The sequence below is a fragment of the Notolabrus celidotus genome, chromosome 2, assembly GCF_009762535.1.
Source record: "Notolabrus celidotus isolate fNotCel1 chromosome 2, fNotCel1.pri, whole genome shotgun sequence".
In the NCBI taxonomy this organism is placed as follows: Eukaryota; Metazoa; Chordata; class Actinopteri; order Labriformes; family Labridae; genus Notolabrus; species Notolabrus celidotus.
This window is the reverse complement of record NC_048273.1, coordinates 19,654,504-19,676,126: the sequence shown is the minus strand read 5'-3', so window position 1 is coordinate 19,676,126 and position 21,623 is coordinate 19,654,504. Positions and strand designations below refer to the sequence as shown.

The 21,623-nt window shown below is 40.7% G+C and overlaps 2 protein-coding genes across 2 annotated transcripts in view; both read left to right on the top strand.

Annotated features, from left to right (window-relative positions):
* Positions 1 to 1,061: 1,061 nt before the first annotated feature.
* Positions 1,062 to 4,482, top strand: LOC117831307 (claudin-19-like). Its single transcript, XM_034709940.1, has 4 exons — positions 1,062 to 1,803; positions 2,243 to 2,407; positions 3,003 to 3,081; positions 3,171 to 4,482. Exons 1-4 carry the CDS (start codon positions 1,602 to 1,604, stop codon positions 3,346 to 3,348), a joined length of 624 nt encoding a protein of 207 aa, XP_034565831.1. The 5' UTR covers positions 1,062 to 1,601; the 3' UTR covers positions 3,349 to 4,482.
* A 2,292-nt stretch (positions 4,483 to 6,774) lies between these two features.
* p3h2 (prolyl 3-hydroxylase 2) overlaps positions 6,775 to 21,623 on the top strand; it is a 65,601-nt gene continuing 50,752 nt past the window's right edge. Inside the window, exon 1 of the mRNA XM_034709912.1 lies at positions 6,775 to 7,416. Coding sequence (XP_034565803.1) covers positions 7,000 to 7,416 — 417 coding nt within the window. The 5' untranslated portion in view covers positions 6,775 to 6,999. The remainder of the gene's footprint in view (positions 7,417 to 21,623) is intronic.

Below are 21,623 nucleotides of genomic sequence, written 5' to 3'. Positions count from 1 at the left end.
CAGAAACATATAGATGAAAAAAAATCAAACCACAAATTCCTATAAACTTACTGTACTCCTACTCTAAATGTGTTTGTGATTGTCTGGCTGTTAATCTTTACATGGCCCAGATGTGTGGTGTCAATATGGGCATAGGGTAACAAAAAATTAAAGAGACAAAGAAGCTGTCCTAGCCTCAGAGTCCATTCTCACAACTCATGGAAACCAGTCGAATACCAAAAAAAAAAAACAAAGGGAGAAGAATCACGAGTCTTGAGCTCTGTGGCCCCAACGAAGAACCGATTGAGTCCGAATCGAGGCCCCATTACCTGAGGTGCATCTTAAGGCATCATGACAGGAACTGTTGTTGAACAGGGCAGCACATAAACGTACATGTAGGTGAACACCGGTGCCAGACATCGTTAGAAACCATAGAGTGATTGTGAGGTAAAGAGGCGGGCTTTGAGCTCCTAGCCAACAGCTACAGTGCCAAACCTGGTTAGAAACTGATGTTTTAGGGTCTTCAAACAAAAATAACAAAAATAAACAGTCCCACTCAAATAAGTCTGAGTCCTTCTCCATCTTTCAAGTCTGAGCGTAGTCAATTCTCCAATTCATAGTTGTCAGTGCTTGTGTCTAGATCCAAGTCACAAGTCTTGAGAATTAGTACCTGAGCTGGATTTGAGTTTGGGTCCTGGACTCCAGTACTACAGCAATGAGATGACCTAACATCTTCACCTCCTAATGAAAGGAAGGACACAGATAAGTTGCATTAAAGTTATATAAATCCAATCATATTAAAGCTGCTTTTGGTAGGAATGGGGTAAAAAAAATTACTTTTTTTCTGCATGGTTTGGAGAAAAGGTCATAATGCCTATCGGTACTCATCGGTAATTGAATTAATTTGCATTTTCCAATGGCCTTGTGTCAAGCAATGTTATTATTCCCCTCTTTCCCTTTATCACGAACCAATCCGAGCTTCTCCCCGACCCTCTGTCATGATTGTTTGAGTGGCGGCCCCCTACTACTCGCACTGGTTGGCTGGGAAGCCGGCACTACTCCCTTTTAAAACACGCACGAGAAGTAAACACAGTTTGTTGTAACTATGGAACAAAATCTCTCTGACCTGATGTTTATATCACGTCTACCAACAACAGCTTTAAGTGGTCAGTGCAAACTTTGTATGTGCAGATGCCTCCTGTGGTGAAACACATGACGTTTCTGGTCAGTGACGTAAGAAATGAGTAGACTAATTGCCTATTCCGCAGCCTGGTGTCATTTCATGTCATATGCTTTTAGAGGCGTCCCCTTATTTACTAGAATCCGTGAATAAGCCTGATGTCAGCACAAGAAGAAATATCTCACATTATCAGCTGCAGGTGGAGCAGAGACTTCCCAATGCGTCACGCGCCTTGGACTTTAAATAGAGGTCGCAGCCTCGAGCTCGTATAACGGTCTGAGGAGCTGTTTGGAGGAATTTACGCGGACGTCCCTTTGCATCAAATCACTTTCCACCAACAACTCCTGATCGCTAAATTATATTTATCCTGCTCACTTTTCGACCACATTATCAGACTTTTTGAAGCTTTATTGAACTCTCTCCTTCTTAACATCTGGACACAATGGCCAGCTCGGGACTACAGCTGCTCGGTTTCTTCCTCTCTCTGGTCGGTCTCGCTGCCACAGTCGCCGCTACTTTAATGGTTGAATGGAAGAAACAGTCTCAGGGCAAGACGCACCGCATCTATGAGGGTTTATGGATGAGCTGCAGCGGGAACGAGAGAACAACCTGTGAACTCCACCAGTCCCTCCTCAAGCTGCCAAGTGCGTTTTTATCACATTTGCATCTGCTCTTAAAACCAGACCCTGCCTGTTGAGCTGTTGAGATACCTTCCACTGATGATAAGTTACTAATATTAGCTATAAGTAGGCTATGTCTTTGTTGTGCATTGGCCTCTGAGGTCTGAAAGTTATACAGAGGCTGCAGAAAGTCATACAGGGATTTTTGATTATTTGTATTGCACTCTTTTGAATTGTAAAACTATTTTACTTCAAATTTAGTTTTCATCATTGTGTCCAAGATTAAATCTCATGTAGTGCAGGGGAAAAGTCAGTCAAGTGGTATTACATTCAGTTTCAGAGAGAAGAATGCTATCTGTTTGATAATACTGACAAAGCAGTGATCATGTGTATCAAACAAAGCCTGTAGAAATGAGTCATAACTTATTGAATATTCTAATGTTTCCCTGTTCTTCTCCTCCAGCTGAGGTCCAAGCTACCCGAGCTGTGATGCTGTTAAGCATCTTACTCTCTGCTGTGGCTCTGCTGGTCTCCACAGTTGGAATGAAGTGCACACACTTCATGGACGAGAAGCCTGACGGCAAATCCACCACAGCCATGACCGGGGGAATCCTGTTCATTATTGCAGGTGTGTTCAGTGGCAGTCAAATATATCATCCAAATATTGCCCTTCACCTTTGATCAGAATTTTTGATTGAAGCTTTATTGATGAGGAAAATCTAATCACATTTTCAACCTGTTAAGGGCCCGGCCATAGAGGACAAACACATGATAATAATAATAATAATAATAATAATAATAATAATAACAACAACAACAACAACAACAAAAATGATAATTCATTTTTTTTATAAAGCACTTTTCAGAAGTCCAAAGGCACTGAACAATAGTTAAAATAAAAGATTGCAGAAAAAATATGATGTAATAGTTATAAAAAAATATTAGAAAGATAACACAATGCAAACCTCAAAGAAAGCAGACACTGGCTTATAGAATTCTTCAATATAATTCTTGATACCTTGCATTGTTTAAAATCACTTAAACATCCAATGTGTTGTCTTGACCAATGTAAATAACTGGGACTTATGTAAAATTTTCTCTAAGCAATATTTTACCATCCAAAAATATTTCAGTCAGCAAATTTGCAAAAATAAAAACGTGAAAGTGGATTGAAAATGTATATACTGTATGTGATTAACAATATGATGTGTTCCCTTGCTCAGGTTTGTTAACTGTTGTCATAACTTCCTGGTATGTCAGCAAGATTGTTTCCACCTTCCAAGTATCCCATCGCCTTGAAAGGTATGCTCAAACACAAACACAAACAATGTGATTAGCAGGCAGTAAATTCTGTACACATGTCAATGTAAATGTGTCTCTTTTCTGTGCAGCTTTGAGTTTGGTAAGGCAGTGTTCGTCAGCTGGGCTGGAGGCCTCCTCACCATAGCAGGCGGTGCTTTTCTGGGCTGTCGGAGGTGCTCCCGGGCAGGGTCGTCGGAGTCCCTAAGTGTGAACCACCTCCTCCCCAGCAGCAGCAGTAGCAGTAACCCCAACTCTAACTACGTCTAGTGGAGAGAACATAAGAGGGTCAGGATCTGCCTCAGTCCAGCAGTGAATTTAAAGCTGGAGCAAGATAGGCTTCTGGGACGATGAACTGTCCCACTGTGGGATCACTGAATACTACCTACTGTTCAGCAAGTCAGGATCCAGGATCAGGATTACACACAAGACCAGGTTGTGAGGACTCACTCAAAAACCCATTGTAATGAATCATAAAGAAATATAATTGCAGATTAAACCATAAATTTACTTCATAAAGTTAAATGACATATTATTACTTGTTTCGGGTCTAAATGTGTTTCTTAAACACTATATACTTTTTTATATGTAAGCTTACGATCATGACATTACGTTTTACTAAAAGCTAACTAGTACACATGTGACGTTATGGTGAAGGCATTACAATTATAGTTTATTTTCCCAAACAAATAACCCCATTTACCTCTTTAGTTTCTTTACTGCTGCAACAGGCCTCTATGGTGTTGATGGATCCATCTTGTAAATAAATGACTAAACTTTTACATATTTGTATTGTATTTTCATGTACTGTTTTTATGCAACGCATTCCCTGATAGTGTACACAGCCCCTAATGTGTGTATTTTGAATAAATAAATGGAAATTGATTTATTTAATTGAGCGTTTATTTACATACAACTCTGCGCCAAACATTTTTGTTTAATACCTAAGAAATAATTGCTGACATGGAAATATACTCTTAAGTTTTCATGAAGTAAAAGTAGTGCAACAATTTGTTACACTTTGTTACTTGTTAAAGTCATGAAATCAAAAAATGTCAAGTTCAACTTGAGAATAAGATGCAACAAAGCTGTATACTCAGTACTTCCGAGTTTGGCTGTGACATCAATGCCTTTTAAAAGCCTATTGGTAATGTGTAGTAAAGGAATAAAGTGAAGAATGAAATGGATTACTTTTGTATTAGTACCTCATAACTGCAGTATTACAGTATTTGTTAATGTGTTTAGTACCTCACTGGTCAATGGGAGGTTTTGTGGGACACCATGGAGATGTTAGTCTTTGTTTGAGGGGCATCACCGAAGGAGAACAAAAGAGGAAACAACTTCAACGAATGAGCAAGTGATGTAAGAAAACAGGCACTCTGGAATAAACTTATTTGACTTTCATTTTCCTCAGCTTGTAAAGTCATTGAATCCTTCATAAATGTCAGAAAAAGTGCAGCACATTGGTACATTTTAACCCTCATTAAATCTGTTGTATTTTAGTTCAAGCTTATGGACTGTAAAAGACTTGGCAGTCAATTGTCAAAGTGGATCCTGTTGTCCTGAAAAGGCCAAATGTGCTCCAGTAATTAGAGGCTTTCCTGACACAAAAACAGTTTCCTTCCTCCGATATCTGATATCGTTTCACCCTCTAAACACTATATTTACTGGCATTTACTGCTATCATGGCGAATTCAGAGAAGAGAGTTAATTGGTAAGGGTCTAAAAAAGATCCTAGAGATGTGAATCACTTTTATAGGAAATGTAAGGACGGAAACCCCGCTGAAAGATAACAAGTGTACTAAAATATTCTTAATAAGCAACCCTTGTTCCAGGAAAGTGAGTAGTAATTACTCGAGAGCAATTACCACTGCTACAAAATGCTGGTGACAAATACACAACATGAGATGAACATGTAAGAACGAAACTATAAAACCAGCCTTAGTGTTTCTGTCACCACTGACAAAAGAGGACCGAAATGGATCATGATGGATAAAATGACCTCATTTAACACATAACAAAGAATATCAGTAGGCTGTGTTGTGTCCTAAGCAGATGTAAACTAATGTGGTGGACTGACTCATTGCTGCCTGTTTCTCCAAACATTTCCTGACCATTAATAGAAGAAGTGAATATGAAATAAAAAAAAGAATAACATTCTTTTGGTCTAGTTGAACAATAAAAAGTACTTGTCGAGAATGGCTGATACTTACCCTCTCGATGTGCTTAATCTTTTTTTCTGTAATGTGACTTATTCCAATAGTGAAAGCATTGTGACATCTGTTTAATTTTGTTATTTTTTCATCTGAATGAAGTTGAAAATATAATTTTAAAAGTGGTCATGTGGTTGCCTTAGATTTTTACCTTTCAAATTGGGTTTTTCTAGACATCTCAAAGTATCTCTGCCTGACTCTTAACTCAGAAAACACACTGTAGTCCAGCCAAAAAGCCCTACGGTGTATACTAGTATTTCTTAGATGAGTTTATCAAAAAAAGGCACATTTTTTTCTTTTGGACATTTACAATGCTCTATAGTCTTTAAATGTGTTCTAATCCCTTTCTTCTATGTGTATGTCACTGGAAAGCTAAATTCATCTGAAAAATGGAAATAATGCTTTTACTGCCACCTAGTGGTTCTCTGTTAACTTGTATTTTTAAGGGACGTTTGACAAGGCTTTTGCTGTTACTACGTCATCACTTACAATTAGTTTAAAACAGAAGCTTGAGTTTGTTTTCACCATTGAAGCCTTGTGTATTTTATGCATCTTGTTTTTTTTATTCCGTATTCACATACAGTGGTGGACAGTAACAAAGTCAATTTACTTGAGTACTTAAGTACATTTTTTGAGTATCTGTACTTTACTTGAGTATTATCTTTTCAGGAGACAATTATTGTACTTTTTACTCCACTACATTTCTATCAGTGCTCTAGTTACTCACAACTTTTCTTTGAAGTCAGCTCATGAATTTCCTTCTCTTTTCTGAAATCTGATCCCTAAGACTGTAAAATGTGTTTGTGTAGTTCTGTTTGTCTCAGTGGTTTAGCCGTACCTGTATATCGTGCGTCTCTACAGTTGAACGTGAAGCAAATACAGCAAATTTCACTCAGATCAGGCAGTTCATGTAGAGGTGGTAATGATGGCTATAATTCTCCACATGAGCACACATGGTCATATCTTCAGCCTGTGTTAGAGGTTTTTGAAATGTTCACATGTGACATGTTTAGTTCTGTGTGAAATATTTAAGTGTCTTGAAGTAAGAATGCCTCTAGAGGGAGACATCCTCTTTCAAGTGGATTTTTTTTTTCTCAACGCGTCTTACTGCCCACAATTAACCCAAAATAAAAGAAGTCTTTAACATACAGTAAATACGATAGCAAATGTCAGCTGGGTCTATTAAATACTATTACATCAATATTCAACGGGGATAGTGTAACAAAGTTTAAGAAAGTTTTTTTTTTTTTTTTTTTAAAAAGGCATCCTTGTTGGCAATGCCTAACAGAGGGAAAGTTTGTATTTTTTTGTTTTATTTTTTACTGAAGACTAGACGCATTAACTGTTTTTGGAGCACACTTTGGTAAAACTTGGATGTTTGTGACGACCCACGAGACTACTTGAAAGACCCCTACAGCCCCTCTCCTCGCGCCTGCTGGAGCAGCCTGTAAGGAGCGCCAGCTGTAATTGTATTCTGCCCATTCATCTCCTGGAGGGGAGGAGTTAGTGGAGCGAGAGAGGGGTCACAACAAAATGTGTGTCCCCGACTGAAGCAGCATTATTTCCGCCCTGATTCTGGTCCGTCCTGAGTTGATCCGTGAGGAGGTTTAAATGGACTCTAACACGAGTCTAGGCTTGCTGTTGTGACTGACAGCCACTGTGTCTACTCTCCGCCTGTCGCTCCTCACCGTCTGAACCGAAGCAGAGGATGGATGGAAACTTCACCCCGGCTACTATCTTCTCAGTAGTCCTTTTAACTCTGGCGCTTTCATCCTCTACAGCGGTCCTGGAGCCCTACGACCTTCTCTACAACGATGCGGTGCAGGCGTTTTACAACAGCGACTATGAGAACGTGGTGCGCTTCATGGAGGGAGCGCTCAGCAGTTACACTGAGGTCCGGCGCACCAGAGTCCGGTGCCGGCTGAGGTGCCAGGACCAGCATCCGTTTGGTGAGACGTTCACGGACCTGCGCTTCTTCGATGTGGTCATTCGGAGAGCAGCGTGTATGAACGCATGCATCGAGGAGAAAGTCGGGCCGCAGTCTATGCATAAAGTCAGCGAGGATGTAGTGCAGGACTTCCACAGGAGGATCCCCTACAACTATCTCCAACTGGCTTATCAAAAGGTCAGTTTGTGTGTGTGTGGGGAGTGAGTAGGTGGCTCTTAATGAGTAATAGTGTTTCTCTGTCAATCTGCTCTGCTCTGTATTACCTGTTGCATTCTTCATCATCAGCTGCTGCTTAGTAACATGATGCAGAGTGATGAGGAAGAGGTCAGAGGAGGATTTCAGCACACATGTATACAGAAAACTATTGTTAGTCCAAGGGATTCAGTGCTTTCTTTTAAGTAGAAGGAAACACCAGAACTTTTAGGGTACAGTGACATGGGCATGTTCACAAGTTACCTCAGTGCTCTACCATTTAACCATATACATGTTCAGGTAGCTTTTGTTCCAAGTATGACATAACTCAGCTCAAAGTGTGATAATAGTCACATTAATGCTGCTGGGTTCAGCCTAACCCTGTTTTTTTTGTCCAGGTCGCAAGTTTTTTATATATTATTTATATATATTCTATATTTTATATATAATTTTTATATATATTTTATAGTTTGAACTAACATTTGATTCAAACTCTTGACATGGGCAGCTACAACACAGATATCATTCAGCAGGATGCATCCAGTTAAAGCAGACACATTCAAAGTGTGAAGGATAATTGCACAAAAACATTAAATATACATACAAAATATGGACAGGTTGATAGGTTGTGGTTGATACTGAAACTAGATTCCAACTTGTGGTAGTCTACTGATGCTCTTAATGTTGGTAAGACTCTTTGTAATAAGCTGAATAGTATACAGATGTCAAGTTTGAGTTGTTTATCTTCAGTATTAAGACAGGGGATAGCAGCAGTTTGCAACAGTGTGATGTACCTACAGTGCATGTGGCTGTGTGCATGTTTCCCCACACATCATACAGTGCGTTGTCAACTGTGTGTTGATATTAGATTTAGGTACAGGTAGATCAAGGCTTTGCAGCCCAAACACAGCAGGTCAGCTCTAAAGACGTCTGTGCACTTGCCTCAGTTCTTTGTTTATAACCACACTTGGTCTTTTATGGCCCCTCTGAGTGCAGTTTTATTTTAGAACAAATGTTTGTGGGTTTTTCCTCTTTGGCAGCGCTAACTTTTACTTTCTCTTTCCTCCCTCATCCCACATCCATAAAATGTCTTTACTCAACATCTGCTTTAAAATGCAGGCAGATAATAGACTCGCTGTGGTTGTGCATTTTGAAACACTTCTATATTGCCACTACTTTTAAGTTTTTCCTCATCAGACATCTTTTACTGACTCTACATTGAGACGAATTTCGACACATTTCCCACGAGGTCCATCTTTTGGCTAGGGCGATATTAAGTATGAGGCGTGGGAACATCCAAGAGTTAGATAAAGCAGGAGAGCTGAGAACAAAGTGCTTATTTAGACTGCTCTATTTGTTCCCAAGGAATAATCAAGTTTTATGTTGTGTCTGTCGTATTGCCATCAGTTTTGTATGAACAACAACCGTCTGATGGACAGTTTTATTCAAAGCTCCATACTCAAAGGAGTTGGAAACTTTCTACATAAATCTATTTAATACTGTCACTTCAGGTTTTTGTTAGTGTCTTTTGTGTAGAAAAACAATGCCTCACAGACTTCTATTTAACTCCCTGTTATTTGGACTTCCAGTAGATGAAAAGACTGGAATTTGAGCTTTTCAAAAACTTCATTCAACATGCGGACACACAATAACGTGTGTATGCAAACAATGATACAATGATCCCTGCAGGGTCAATTTCAGGACATTTCAAGGGGGTGAAACAGTCCTTGCTGTTTCAGTGGCTGGAAGTGTAACTGTCACACAGAAGAGAGCGAATGTTAGTGTTTAGCAAGAGTTCAGTAGTGCTGTGGGTGAATCTGATTCAAGCTATTACCTCAATGTAAGTAAGAAGTGACATTTTACCCGGTTGGAGCTCAGTAGGGAGCTGGAACCATCTCCTCACATGAACCTGAGACTCAGACTACTTCCACCGCGACTGAACGCAGATCCGTTCCAAATACCTCGGTGATGACACACAGCCTCCGCTGCTCAGAAGTAGAGGGAAGCTAATCTGCTCCGTCACTGTCTGGTTTCTCCATTTTTCTGTGAATCAGCAGAGAACGACAGAAAGCTAATGTGATCCTCTCATAAAAGTGCACGCTCCTGTCTAGACATGAGTAAAGACACAGCTTTACACGCACATCCTTTCCCAGCTGTAAAAATAATGCTTACATTCTGTGAAAAGATTTCATGAACATCTGTTTGGAGGTAAAAATGGAACAGTATGGGAGATTTTTTCTAACTTTTATTCCAGCCTCCTCTGACCTGTTGTGTGTCGGCTAGTGCGTTGACGTCTTAATGAAGTGAGTACATGGCAGCACATCAAGGCTGAGAGCTGTGATGTTGATCCAGCCACAGGTAAGGAGAGGCAGAGCTGGAGCATTCCTATTGGTTGGGCAGATCAGAGCAGTCTGTGTGTGAGATGTGCACTTCAGTACCTGAATCCGCCGTATGTGTGTGCGTACGTGTGTAGACACCCTCACACGTGTGTTAGTATGGGGGTACTTGGTGGTGTTTGTGAAAATAAATAACATTCCTGCAGTATTTAACATTCCAGCTTCACACACCCTCCTCCTGACAGCCTCTGGCATAAAGCTGCCTTTGGGCTCCACAGTCACCAACTGTTCTCCTCCATCAGGCTGCTGCGCATGTCCCTAGCTCGCCCATCGCACAGCCGGGCAAATATTTTATTTTCCTGTTGTGGTTTGTTTGCTTTGCTAAAAAAAGAGAGAGACACCACCTTTTTTTTCAGGTATTGAAGGCAGACTTTTGTAGCTGACTTTGGGCTGGGCCCTGGTGGCCTCTGGTGATCTCTGCCCTCGGGCCACCACAGCTCTCAATACAATCAAAGGTCCTTAACTGCCCTCAGGGGCGAGAAGAGATCATATCTTTTACCACCGTATCTTTAAATGTTATTAGTCTCACAGTAACGCATTCCAAGAAGAGATTGTGAAAGGAGGTCTTATTTCTCAGGTTTATTTTTCCATTATAATAAATTGAATATTTAAGCTATAAGTGTTGATTTCATGAGGGACTGTGACAAATTGGATAAAAATCCTAATAAACATTGTCAAGTCAAGGCCAGCTTTATTTATAAAGCCCATTTAAAAACAGCCTCAGTTGACCAAAGTGCTGTACAGTTATTAAGATACAATATAATCATACATATTATAATAAATAAAAACAATAAAATAATAGTAAGAGCTCAATTTAGGAAATAAAAAGAGTAAAAAAAGTAAGAAAGCCAAGGATTCTTGCTTAGCTGGGACTGAACGCCAAGGAGAAAAGATGGGTTTTCAGCAGTGTTTTAAAGTGCTCAACAGACTGTGCAGCTCTAACCTGGAAAGGTATGCTGTTCCACAGCTTTGGGGACGCCACTTGGAAGGCTCTGTCCCCACGAGTAGAGAGTCTGGACCTGAGGTACTTCCAGGAGCAGGTGGTTTGATGACCTAAATGCTCTGGAAGTACTGTGAGACTGTACAAGGTCTGATAAATAAGACTGTGCCAGACCATTTAAACACTTAAAAACAACTAATAAAACCTTGAACTGGATCCTAAAGTTAACAGGCAACCAGTGCAAAGATGCAAGGACAGGACTGATGTGATCCCGCCGTTTCTCTCCAGTCAGCGGGCGGGCGGCTGCATTTTGGACTACCTGTAGACGGCACAATGCTGACTGGTTGAGACCAACAAACAAAGAGTTACAATAGTCTAAGCGTGATGTAACAAAGGTGTGAATAACCCTCTCAAAATCGTTTCTGGGAAGATAAGCCTTTACTTTTGCAAATAAGTGTATTAGTACACTTTTTTTTTTACAATGCATCTTTCAAAGCCAAAGTTACAACATGTCAATGGCAAATTATTTTGATTTTGCTTTATTTTTACCCTAAAGAGGCAATGTGTAGTAATGAGGGGCATATAACAGAACAGACGTAGAAATAAAATGATATTCATATTATGTTTAAATAAGTGTATAAGTCTGTCTTATTTGAATCATAATTAAAGACACACCCCTCAACGGCCTTATTTTTCTAAATGAAATTTATGTCTTGGGGAAAAAGTATTATTTTGCCCAAACTTTATTCATGTGCATTCCTTTGGAGTAATATGTCCTCTATCTCTCCTCTCTTTGCCCAATCAAATATAGAAGCCTGAGTGCAGGGATGAGCTACAACTGGATGTAAACTCTTCAAATACTGTGTGTCCTCTCACTTCCCTCTTGTTACAGTGTGTTTCATAAAACCAGTGTTTTGGGATTTGTCAGACTTTTTTCAAGACCAGGATTTCCACTTATTTCAAGGGTCAGGTATTATTTTTGGTAATCCGGTTAAGGTGCTCATCCTGTACACCTGGAAGGATTAACCTCAGATCTTCTGAAACAGGACATTTCATTCAAAGCCATCAATGTAAATGAATGTCAAAGTTGAGGAAAAGAGAGGAAACTTCATCAAGAAAATTGAAGAGGTTTGGCCTCAGTTGCAAAATGTATCCTGACATTACAACCATAAGGTATTCGGTTTAATTTCACTGATAAAGTAGAGAAGGATGCAGCCCTCTCATGATTTTATCAAGTTAATACATCTTGGGAATTGAGATACGTAACTCAATAACCATCCCATCATCATTTTGTTATGAGAACTTCTCAGTGTCTCTCACCACAACATTAAAAGGTGGCAGAAGGTCAGAACAGCCTCTGAAGCCTGCTGATGCTGTGAGCCTCTCTGGAATTTTCTTTCTTAATTCGTGACTTCTTTGAGAACACCATGGTTTGATTACAACACAGCAGGCTGCAAGTGGCTCAAGTGAAGTCCCTTTCGGCATTGATGATGACATGGTTTGATGAAATCCACTGCCACTGTGGTGATTAGAGGTCATTTGTGCGTATGTGTGAAGGGCTGGTAATGATCCCAGCGCATTGGTGCATTTGAAGTGGACAGAATTAGACCCCAGCATGAGGGAAATATGTCTGCTCCCAGCTTCTTCATCAGCGGGAACCCCTGGAGGAAAGTTGGATGAGGTGAACATGTGTATAGAAATGAGGATTTGTGTGATTCCTGGGAATCGACAATGATGTTATCGACATCTGCTACCAAAGGTGAGTGAGTGAAGGTTTTAGAAAGATGGGCACTCAGATCTGTCTTTGGTTGAGTTAAAGAGAGCAGTAAATGCTGCTATTTGTTCAGAGGCAGACCGGTTGTTGACTAGAAGTAGTGAAGAAGTAGAGGACAGAAGGAATTGTTTTGCTCTCCTTCCTCTGAATTTCCCCAGAATCAGCGTCATAAATACGTTTTTATTTAAGACAAGGAAGTCTTCTCTTTGACACTAAGGACCTGCAGATGGAAGCCGACACCCGACCCAAATAATAACCCAACTCCCTAAAGACAAATGAAAGCCTGCATTTTGTTGAGATTTAAAGGTTTTACTAGACAAAGGATAATACATTTGGACAGAAACTGACTTGCTGTTTTGCCTTGTTGGCTTGTGTTTATCAAACAGACATAACAGTGGGTTTAATCTGGACATTTGAGGCTCTGTAAGTAAACAGATAACAGTATTTCTTGAGATGATGAATATTCCTTTTATGTATTGGGATTTATCCTGTTACCTTAAGTGCTACTGACAAATATGACTTGGCCCTTGTAAGAGCAGATTGGTAAAGAGTTAGCTTACCTTTCAGTTCTGCACTTTGCCCAGGCAGCCAGACTTTGTGGCACTCGGCTTGTGCCAAAAAACCTTTGCATGAATGGATTTCAGAGGATAACGAACCACAGGAATGTAAGGGCACGCTGTGGCGTAACATACGGATAGTTTTCTCATCCTGATTAACGATTAAACACCTGCAGGAGAGGAGGAGGCAGGTAATGGTTGATCTCCGAGAACATTTTTATTTATTTTTTTATTTTTTGCGACGAGGACTATGGCCTCTATACGTGGGGCGCTTAGACCGCTAGGCTACCTGTGCCCCAACAGTGTCTTTTTATAAGCTGGGATGACACAGCAGCAGGTTGTCAAGGGGAGTTGGACTTGGTTCTGAGGTCATCTGGCATCAGTGAATGTGAAGCGGAGGCAAACAGAGCAGCAGACCGGACAGAGGCTAGAGCTGAAGGAAAACAGGACGTTTCTTATTCAACTTCCAAACCCTTATCTGTTGATTAAGTGAGATTTATGTCAGTGACTGCATTCTGACCAGAGTGTGTGCTCAATTTATGGAAGTTCACAATATCCCCTGTGACAGATGGGTCTCCATCCTGCCAGCTGGAGAGCAGTGTTTAGATATATATGTGTGTATGTAGACTTAAGGGTTGGCAGCAAGGACAGTCGTTGCTTTTCCAGATTCTCCAGTGTGTGTGTGATTCCACTTGTGTGTGTATATTTCTTTGTGCTTGGTGATTATCAGTCTGGCCAAAGACTCCCAAGTGTCTGAGTGTAGAAATCAGGGTTGGGATGGAAAAAACAAAGTTTGCCAGGCATCTGTTCAGCTTCACTAGTACTGACTTGAACTATGTGTTGGCTGCTGCGGGTGATTATTTGTGTGATGTTATCTCCCGCACAGCAGACGGGCAAAGCAGGTCAGTCTTCATTAGTAAGAGAGTATTTCCCAGTGAAGTGTGCCACTCATTCAGCGCACACTGACTGAGTGGAAGTGTGTTTGCATTAATTTGTCTCATGCTGACTTTCCGAGAAGTCTACTTAGCACAGTTTAAAAGATTTACAGACAGAACATCTATTGAAAAAAAGGTGATTTTAGACTAGTTGTTGTTTGCTTATGCATACACCCATGGGTGTGTCATTTACTGTAAACCTCCAGTTAAAACAGCAGAGGTGTAAAGGGCCAGTGTACACTGTTAATTTTGTCTTTACCAGAATGTTTGTTCACATGACGCCAGCAGCCAGGTCAGGATCTATTCTGAATGTCCTAGTGTCCCGACCAAACACATATTTGGCTCTGACAGGACAGTTGGCACCAATTTAAGCCAACCTTTTCAGTCTGCACAAAGAGTAAAATGTTCCTCAGGTTTTCTACAGTATCCTATGTCCACCCTGGTGCTTGTTCTGCAAAACCTTGAGCTGTAAATTGTACTAACGTCTCAGGTTGCTTCTTTCCGCAGCAGATCATTTCTCACAGTGGAGAGATGTGGGCTTCAGGGTGGGAACCGTGCAGAGGGTGAGGGGTACAGGAAGGCAAGTGTGTCAAACACTTGAAAGTAAAGATCTGATACTATAGTTTCAGTAACTGTTTTTCATAGTAAGAATTCCAGGATCCTAGTACCAGATAACCTATTCAGAGCCACAGTAGGGTGACATGTCTCCTTCACTCTATTCACACTGACTTGGCAAAGCTCACCTTAGCCATGATCATTTTTCTTTTGCATTCTTCACAGCTTGGGTAAGTCAGCTGATATCGTGGTTCATGGCCAAAAGTCTGAAATGTGACCTCAACTGTATGGTTGTTTTGAGGCAAATTAAGACGTGAACATAAATGCAGGTGAATACACATGCCAGTCCTCGCTCGAAACTGAACAGATTATTAAGGCCTTGTATTAAAACAACTAGCAAAAACAATGAAACAGTCCTCATCAAGACGTAAGTCTCCTGAGTCCAAATGCAGTCAGTGTTGGAGTCTGAGTCCAAGTCATCAGTGCTAGAGTCCAAGTTGAGTCACATGTCCTGAAAATCAGGAGTCCTGTTTGAGTCGATCATTTTGAAGAAGTGTCCCTGGGTCCAAACACTGTGATCAACCTGCATAAAACAAGGATGAAATTTATTTATTAGATGTTTACGTCATGTTAACTGGTGATTTTACCCCCCAAAAAAAAGTAAGAGATTAAAAGGAATGTATAAAGCATCAAGTGCTATATCCTCCATTTTTCCTCAGAAGTGAAAACCATTCATATTTTGGTGCAGTTTGTTTGCCTTTTTGACCCCACAGCTGTTTCCTGTAAAATTCCATTAGAAGTGTTGATTGTTTATCCGGGCCTGCTCTGCTGTCGTCAGCCTGCAGGGAGAAGGTCCCCTGTGACTCTGTTGTAAATATGTGCTTGTGGGGCAGTGTTGACGTGCGGGAGGCTGGGTTGGACATCAGGATATGATTTGATTCAAAAGGTGTTAAATCAATGTCAGGCCTGAGATGCATTTCAGATTTGTCCTGCCTGTCTTGTGTTGTAAACTTTGCCGTACAGATGTCTTTATTTCACACCATGAAAGAGAGAACACGAGAGCTCTCTGAATCCACCCTGTGCTGCACATCACCTAGTTAAGTTGGACAGCTGGCATCGAGAAGGGGCCTATATCCAATTTGCACACCCCCTCCTTCCTCCTCCCTCGAACCAAAGAATAATTCATCTTAGCGGTGCATAACGCCAGGATTTCCAACTATTATCCCCTGCCACTCTGTGACCTGCTTATCTTTGTTGTCAGATCTCAGCCTCTGCTCTCCCAGAGAGGCTATTCCCTGCAGGGAAACAGGTAATATTACACCTAGGACAGGAGAAAGTAGTTTTCATGATCTCATGTTGACCTGACCCCTGGCTGACACTGACCCTGCAGCGTCTCTACATCTGGTTCAGATCTCTGTGAATTGCAACTAATAACAGCGCTAAACAGCGTCAGGCACAAGGAGCCACAGGCTAGCCTGTCTTCTGTATCAAAGTTGTGTGACAATAATGGGAGAAAGTGAGGAGACGCAGTCCAAAGTACTTTTTTAGTTGCACTTAAGTCATCTTTGGACAATAAGAAGTCCTTCTTTGTGGCCCCAGTAAAAAGATAATGAGATCATAGTTTTCATTCTTCTGTCTGAATTTGTTGGATGAGCAGTTTATCAGCTTTAGTCCATAACAGTTCCTCCACAGAGCAGCTTTATAGCCACCATATGTCTCTAAATTGTTAACACCATTATCCAAGCTGCTTCATATCTCTTTCTAAAATAAATCCTCTAAATCCTCCATGAAAGTAGATTTGGAGTCGCCCCATGTTGGATGGTCATATCCTGAGATGGTGATTAAACAGAGTGTGCACGTGCTTCTTTTTATCGAGAGCCAAACGTCCTTAAATAACCTTTGCTGTTAATCTAACACTTTCCTGAGCAGCAGGAGTGTATCATCTGCATAACATTTATGTGAAGTCGGTATCATCTTCCGCTGGCTCCACAGGCTGCTTTTACGATAAGATGAACTGATTAACAGTTCCCAAAATTTGGACTGAAGGAGTTTCTGAGGACACAAAGTCCTTGACAGAGCTCTGGCTGAAAACAAGAGGATTCAAAACAAACTAATCATCGGTCAAAGAGTCAGTACCCATCTGTTCAAATCAACACCATCAGTCTTTTTTTGTGTTTGACAGGCCTAGTCGTATTTTCAATTAAGTCTTTGATCTCCTGAAAGTTATATCTAACTTAGCAGCAGATTTTTTCACAACATCCTACAGCTTGTTTCTTACTTGTTCCTGGCTGTGTTAGTCATTTTCAGGATAAAAATATTGATAATGGCCACATCATTGAAAGACCGTTAATTGCTAACACAATGCTATCTTCCTGTCAGATGGTTTAAACATTTGGAGATGGTTATTGTTATCCAAAATTCAAAAAGGTTTGTGCTAACCTTTTATTTAACACCAAGTGAGACACAAAACATATTTAAACTCTTGTTTTGGTACTTAAAGCTGAGGATGAGCATCAGAGTTCATCCTGCCCAGAACTGCAAAACTGTTTTATAACACGGCTTCAAGAATACCATGCTTTTTATGTGATTTTGTTTAGAGAAAAAACAGCTGTTCTTTTTTATTTTGTCTTGCATAATCTTTTACGAGACAGTTATCTTCCTCTGTAGTAATTGGTAATGCCACTAAAGTATTTTGTGTACAGATATCGTTGGGATCTTTCTGTTAACACATCTTAAAATATTAGCAAGGGTAATTGATTTATTGACTCAAGTCTCTCTTTAAGTAACAATTACAACTTAAGACATTCAACATGATGCAAAATGATTATCTCATAAAACCAGTCCAGAATCCCTGAGCTCATGTCCAAGCTGTAGTTTATGTTTTACAGCAGCTTTTTAGCGCTTGGCTTCTTCTTCAAGCTTGTGTTTATGTTCAGCTCTGTTTGCCAGTTTAGTAATGAGTTATTAAACTGAGGATTTGGAAGCTCAATACAAGTTAGAGTGTTATATATGATGTCACCCAGTGGGAGAGCCCCAGCGGAGAACGTAAACTTTTTGGCTCCAGAGAAAATAACCACAGCGCTGCTGCAACAGACCGATATATTACCCCAGGAACACATGTGCTCAATACAGAGTGAAGGCATCTGTCTTGAATGTCTACGCAAGGAGTAATCATTGAACTTGTGGAGACAAAAGAAAAGAGGTAAACGCTTTCTGCTGCTGTGATCATAAACATTATGACACAGACAAGGCCAGAGACCCTTTGCTGATATTTTGAGGAGGGTATCATTGTCACCCTGAATACGTCTGCTTTGTATAACGGTGTGGCATGTTTACAACCATATAGTGTTTGGTCCTTGAAGCGCTTATGCCATCACATCTCTGATCCCTCTGTCTGATGCCTGAGTTTGATTGTTATGTCATGAAGGAGGCCTTCACAAACAAAAGGATAACCATGTAGCGAACTATATGCACAAGAAAGACGAAGAGGTAGAGAATTCATTGTTTTTTCTCATCCTTAAGCCTTTTTTTTTTGTTTTATGACCATGTTGTACGTTGAGTTTATAAAGATTATTCAAATTTTAAACATGATAGCAGTTGTCTTGCTGCTCACAACAAGAAACAAATTTGATTTTAATATGAATACCATTCGAACAAGAGCAGCTGTGTCTTTTATTTTGTAGAGAAATGAATAATCTGTTTCCTGCTGTGACAGCTCTGGCTTATAGGAATTTAATTTAAACAGGATTACTTGTATTGTTGTCTGGTATGGAAATCTTTACAGGGCCTGTGTAGTGAAGAAGAGAGGCGTCTTAATTTAGAAGCAGAGAACTTGGGGAGCTTCACGGAGGTATTTACAGAATGTGAGCCCCCTGGAAGGCCAAGGCTGTCCTTCACTGTCCTGACCGGCCTTGTACAAAGAGTTTGAACTCATGCAATCAAAACCACTGCTCCAGAGAATGTGCTAGGAGGACAAAAGGCACAGCAGGCTGCTACACAAGTCTAAGGCGATAAATAAATCTTAACTTAGGAATTGCAAAAGCACATAAGGAGCCGTTCTCTTTATCTTCTTTTGCAAGATGAAACTTCCACCTGCAAATGTTGTTCATTAAGTCTTAGGAGAGTAGGTTTTCAAATCTGTTATCATCCCTCATAGGACAGTTAAAATAAATCTGAAAAGACACAACTTTCACCAAAGTTTTTCAGTTTTTTCTTGATCAATATTTACCCAGTTCCCAACCTCTCCAATGCTTATTATCATCTTAAATCTTTCACACTATCAGTTCATGTGAGGTAATGTTTTTGCACCATTTGGTATGGATATTAATGTTGTATTTATTGTTGCTAAGTGTCCGGTTTAGCTGCTTATCACAGGGAGTAAACTGTTGATACAAAGTGAATTATAATAACACTGACTCAGTTTTCAAAATTGCTGTGTTTGATAACCACAATAACTATCTCGTAATATTAATACTACAACAACGGTTAGAACTGATGAACCCTAAGTTATCAATATTAGACTTTAAAAGAAATGTCCGAAAGCAACATCTGCGGTTCATCATATTCATGGGGCAGCAATTTTTTCAAACTTTCTGGTGGTATATCCAAGCGGCAACCTCCGGTCTAAAAATATGAGTCTAATGTGGAAGTGCTAAAAACTGCAGTTCATCGAGGATCTGCTTGAGGCTGGCTCCGGAAGTACCGGAAACCACATACACACCAATTCAAAAAAGATGATCTTTTAGTGTAGTGTAGTCTGGATAGCTCATTTCTGGATCGGCACACACGGTACGGGGTGTGAATGTTTTTTTCTAACGTGGCAATTTCGAAGATATTCAGAGTCTTCCAATGAGAGGCACAGCTGACTTGATTGACAGGTGGGAACACTGTAGCTGTTGGCTGGGAGGCTCAAAGCCCGCCTCCTTACGTCTGCCGCCGCCGATTGGCCTCAAACAATGCTTCAGAAACAGATGGGTGACGTCATGGATGCTACGTCCATATTTTATAGAGTCTATGGATATAACCCAGTGTGCCTGAATTTTGAATGACCGTGACATGATACCTTTCAACAACTGCAAACCTGATACATATCCCGAAGACTTCATAATATAGCTTCTGAGATTCCCAGCCAGAGGAATTCGTCAGTAGCCGTTTGAAAATGGTAAATTGTGTCATCCAGCTGGAAAGCAGCACTATGACAATACTCCTAATTAGTATTGCAGACAGCATTGTGGATATAGAGACAATTAACTACTGAGAGGGGCTGTACTTCTTTTGTTTACAGGCAGATTCATGGCTTTATCTCATCCCTCTCAGAACATCTGTAGAGCAAACATATCACACTTCCCGCTGCCTTTCCACATGCGACGCATCCTGTTAGCTCGTAAATCTAACAAGACTCTTGTAGTAACCATAAATACCGAAAGAGCTTCCTCTCATCATCCCTGATACTAAGCTGAAACATGTTTAGGTCCCTTATTTGGACTGTACAGTTTGCCCTGGAAGGAGTATAATAGAGCTTTTAAGTGCTGACGTATTTGAAGTCCACAGTACTGACATATTTACATTCATGCTGCTTTACCAACAAACCCCAAACTCTTGTAAACTAAGACCCAGATATCTGAACAGGGCTGTGCATGGTAGCCAAAGTGGCTTTAGTTAATTATAGGTGCTGGTACTAAGAATATCTCACATGTTAGGGGCACATGTTTGCCAGAGTCAGATGTTTTTGGTTTGTTGGCATGGCTGAAATGAATCATAAACTGTGCATTGTAATTACGTAAATTCTTTACTCAAACTGCGGCTCACACAAACAGAACCACGTCTCATTAAGATGTCAGCTGCGGAAAAGTGTCGAGAAACATGCCCGTCGCTCGTCTGTGTCTACCTCCACACAGAAAAGGCTACTTATTAACGAAACCCAGCGGAGGAGCTCACCTTGTTGGCTGGTTTCTAAGCAGCAGCAGGGATACAAACAGATTCAATGACAGGCGTGCTGCTCTGTGGTTCAATAGCAGGTCTTCATCAAAGGGGAAGTTTGGACATGGTGTGTGGAGAAAGATGAATATTGGAGACAGTGTCATCCTGCAGACATGAGCGATTAATTCCCCAAGAGACTGTAATATAGACTTAGATTGAGACTCGTATGAATATCTGTACAGTAGGACTATTGTAGAGTTAAACATGACATCATGTTGATGTTGGACAGCAAACAACTATTCTTTGTTTAACTCATTTTAAGAGGGAAAATCTTACTTCAGATTATTAGAACTCTGAAGTGAAGTATCTCTAAAGTGATGTATTGGTTTTACTCTAAGCAGCAATAAATTACATAGTGGAAGTATAAAAAAATCCCACTGATCGTGTTCTCTTTCGCGGACTCTTTATCCTCTCTGACCCTCTTTCCTCTAAGTCTTGTGCGGGCACACAGTGGCTCCATCACATCCAACAATAACACAGCCCTCTATGTCCTCTTACTCGCCGGGTGCAGTGTGGTTTTTCAGCAACGTGCAGGCATGTCATTCATACAGTGAGGGCCTCCGTGTTTCATGTTTTCCATGAGCTGCTTGCCTCTCCTGTACAGCCTGGTTGTGGTTTATGGCCGAGGCGGTGAGGTTTTTAGTGCATCGTCAGCCCGGAGGAGGCAGCAGCTCGGGCTGCACGTGCAGTTTGAGAGTTATAGCCTCAGACATCTAATCACTGCCAAAACAGGATGAGCTCATGTGAATCAGCGGTGCTACAACACTTTGAGTTTAAATGCGGAATGAATGATGCGTGTTGGGCAATCGTGGTTTGACAGTCATGAAATTTGCCTGTGAAGAATGCTCTTTTTATTTATACTGTTCGCACCAAACATGGCTGAGCTGAGGGATTCAAACTGAACATTAAAACTGATGAGGCACAAAACTAAGTCCTCTTGAAGACAAAGAAAGTGCTCTTAAGAGCAAAGACCTCCACCCGAGTCATGTCTTGTCTATGGAGAAAAGACTTCTGCATAGGTGTTACACCTGTACATCCTCACTCTGAGCTCCTCCT

Coding starts and splice junctions, on each gene's coding strand:
- LOC117831307 (XM_034709940.1), top strand. CDS start 1,602: ATGGCCAGCTCGGGACTACAGCTGCTCGGTTTCTTCCTCTCTCTGGTC. Junction 1,804..2,242: donor GTCCCTCCTCAAGCTGCCAA/GTGCGTTTTTAT, acceptor CTTCTCCTCCAG/CTGAGGTCCAAGCTACCCGA. Junction 2,408..3,002: donor AATCCTGTTCATTATTGCAG/GTGTGTTCAGTG, acceptor TCCCTTGCTCAG/GTTTGTTAACTGTTGTCATA.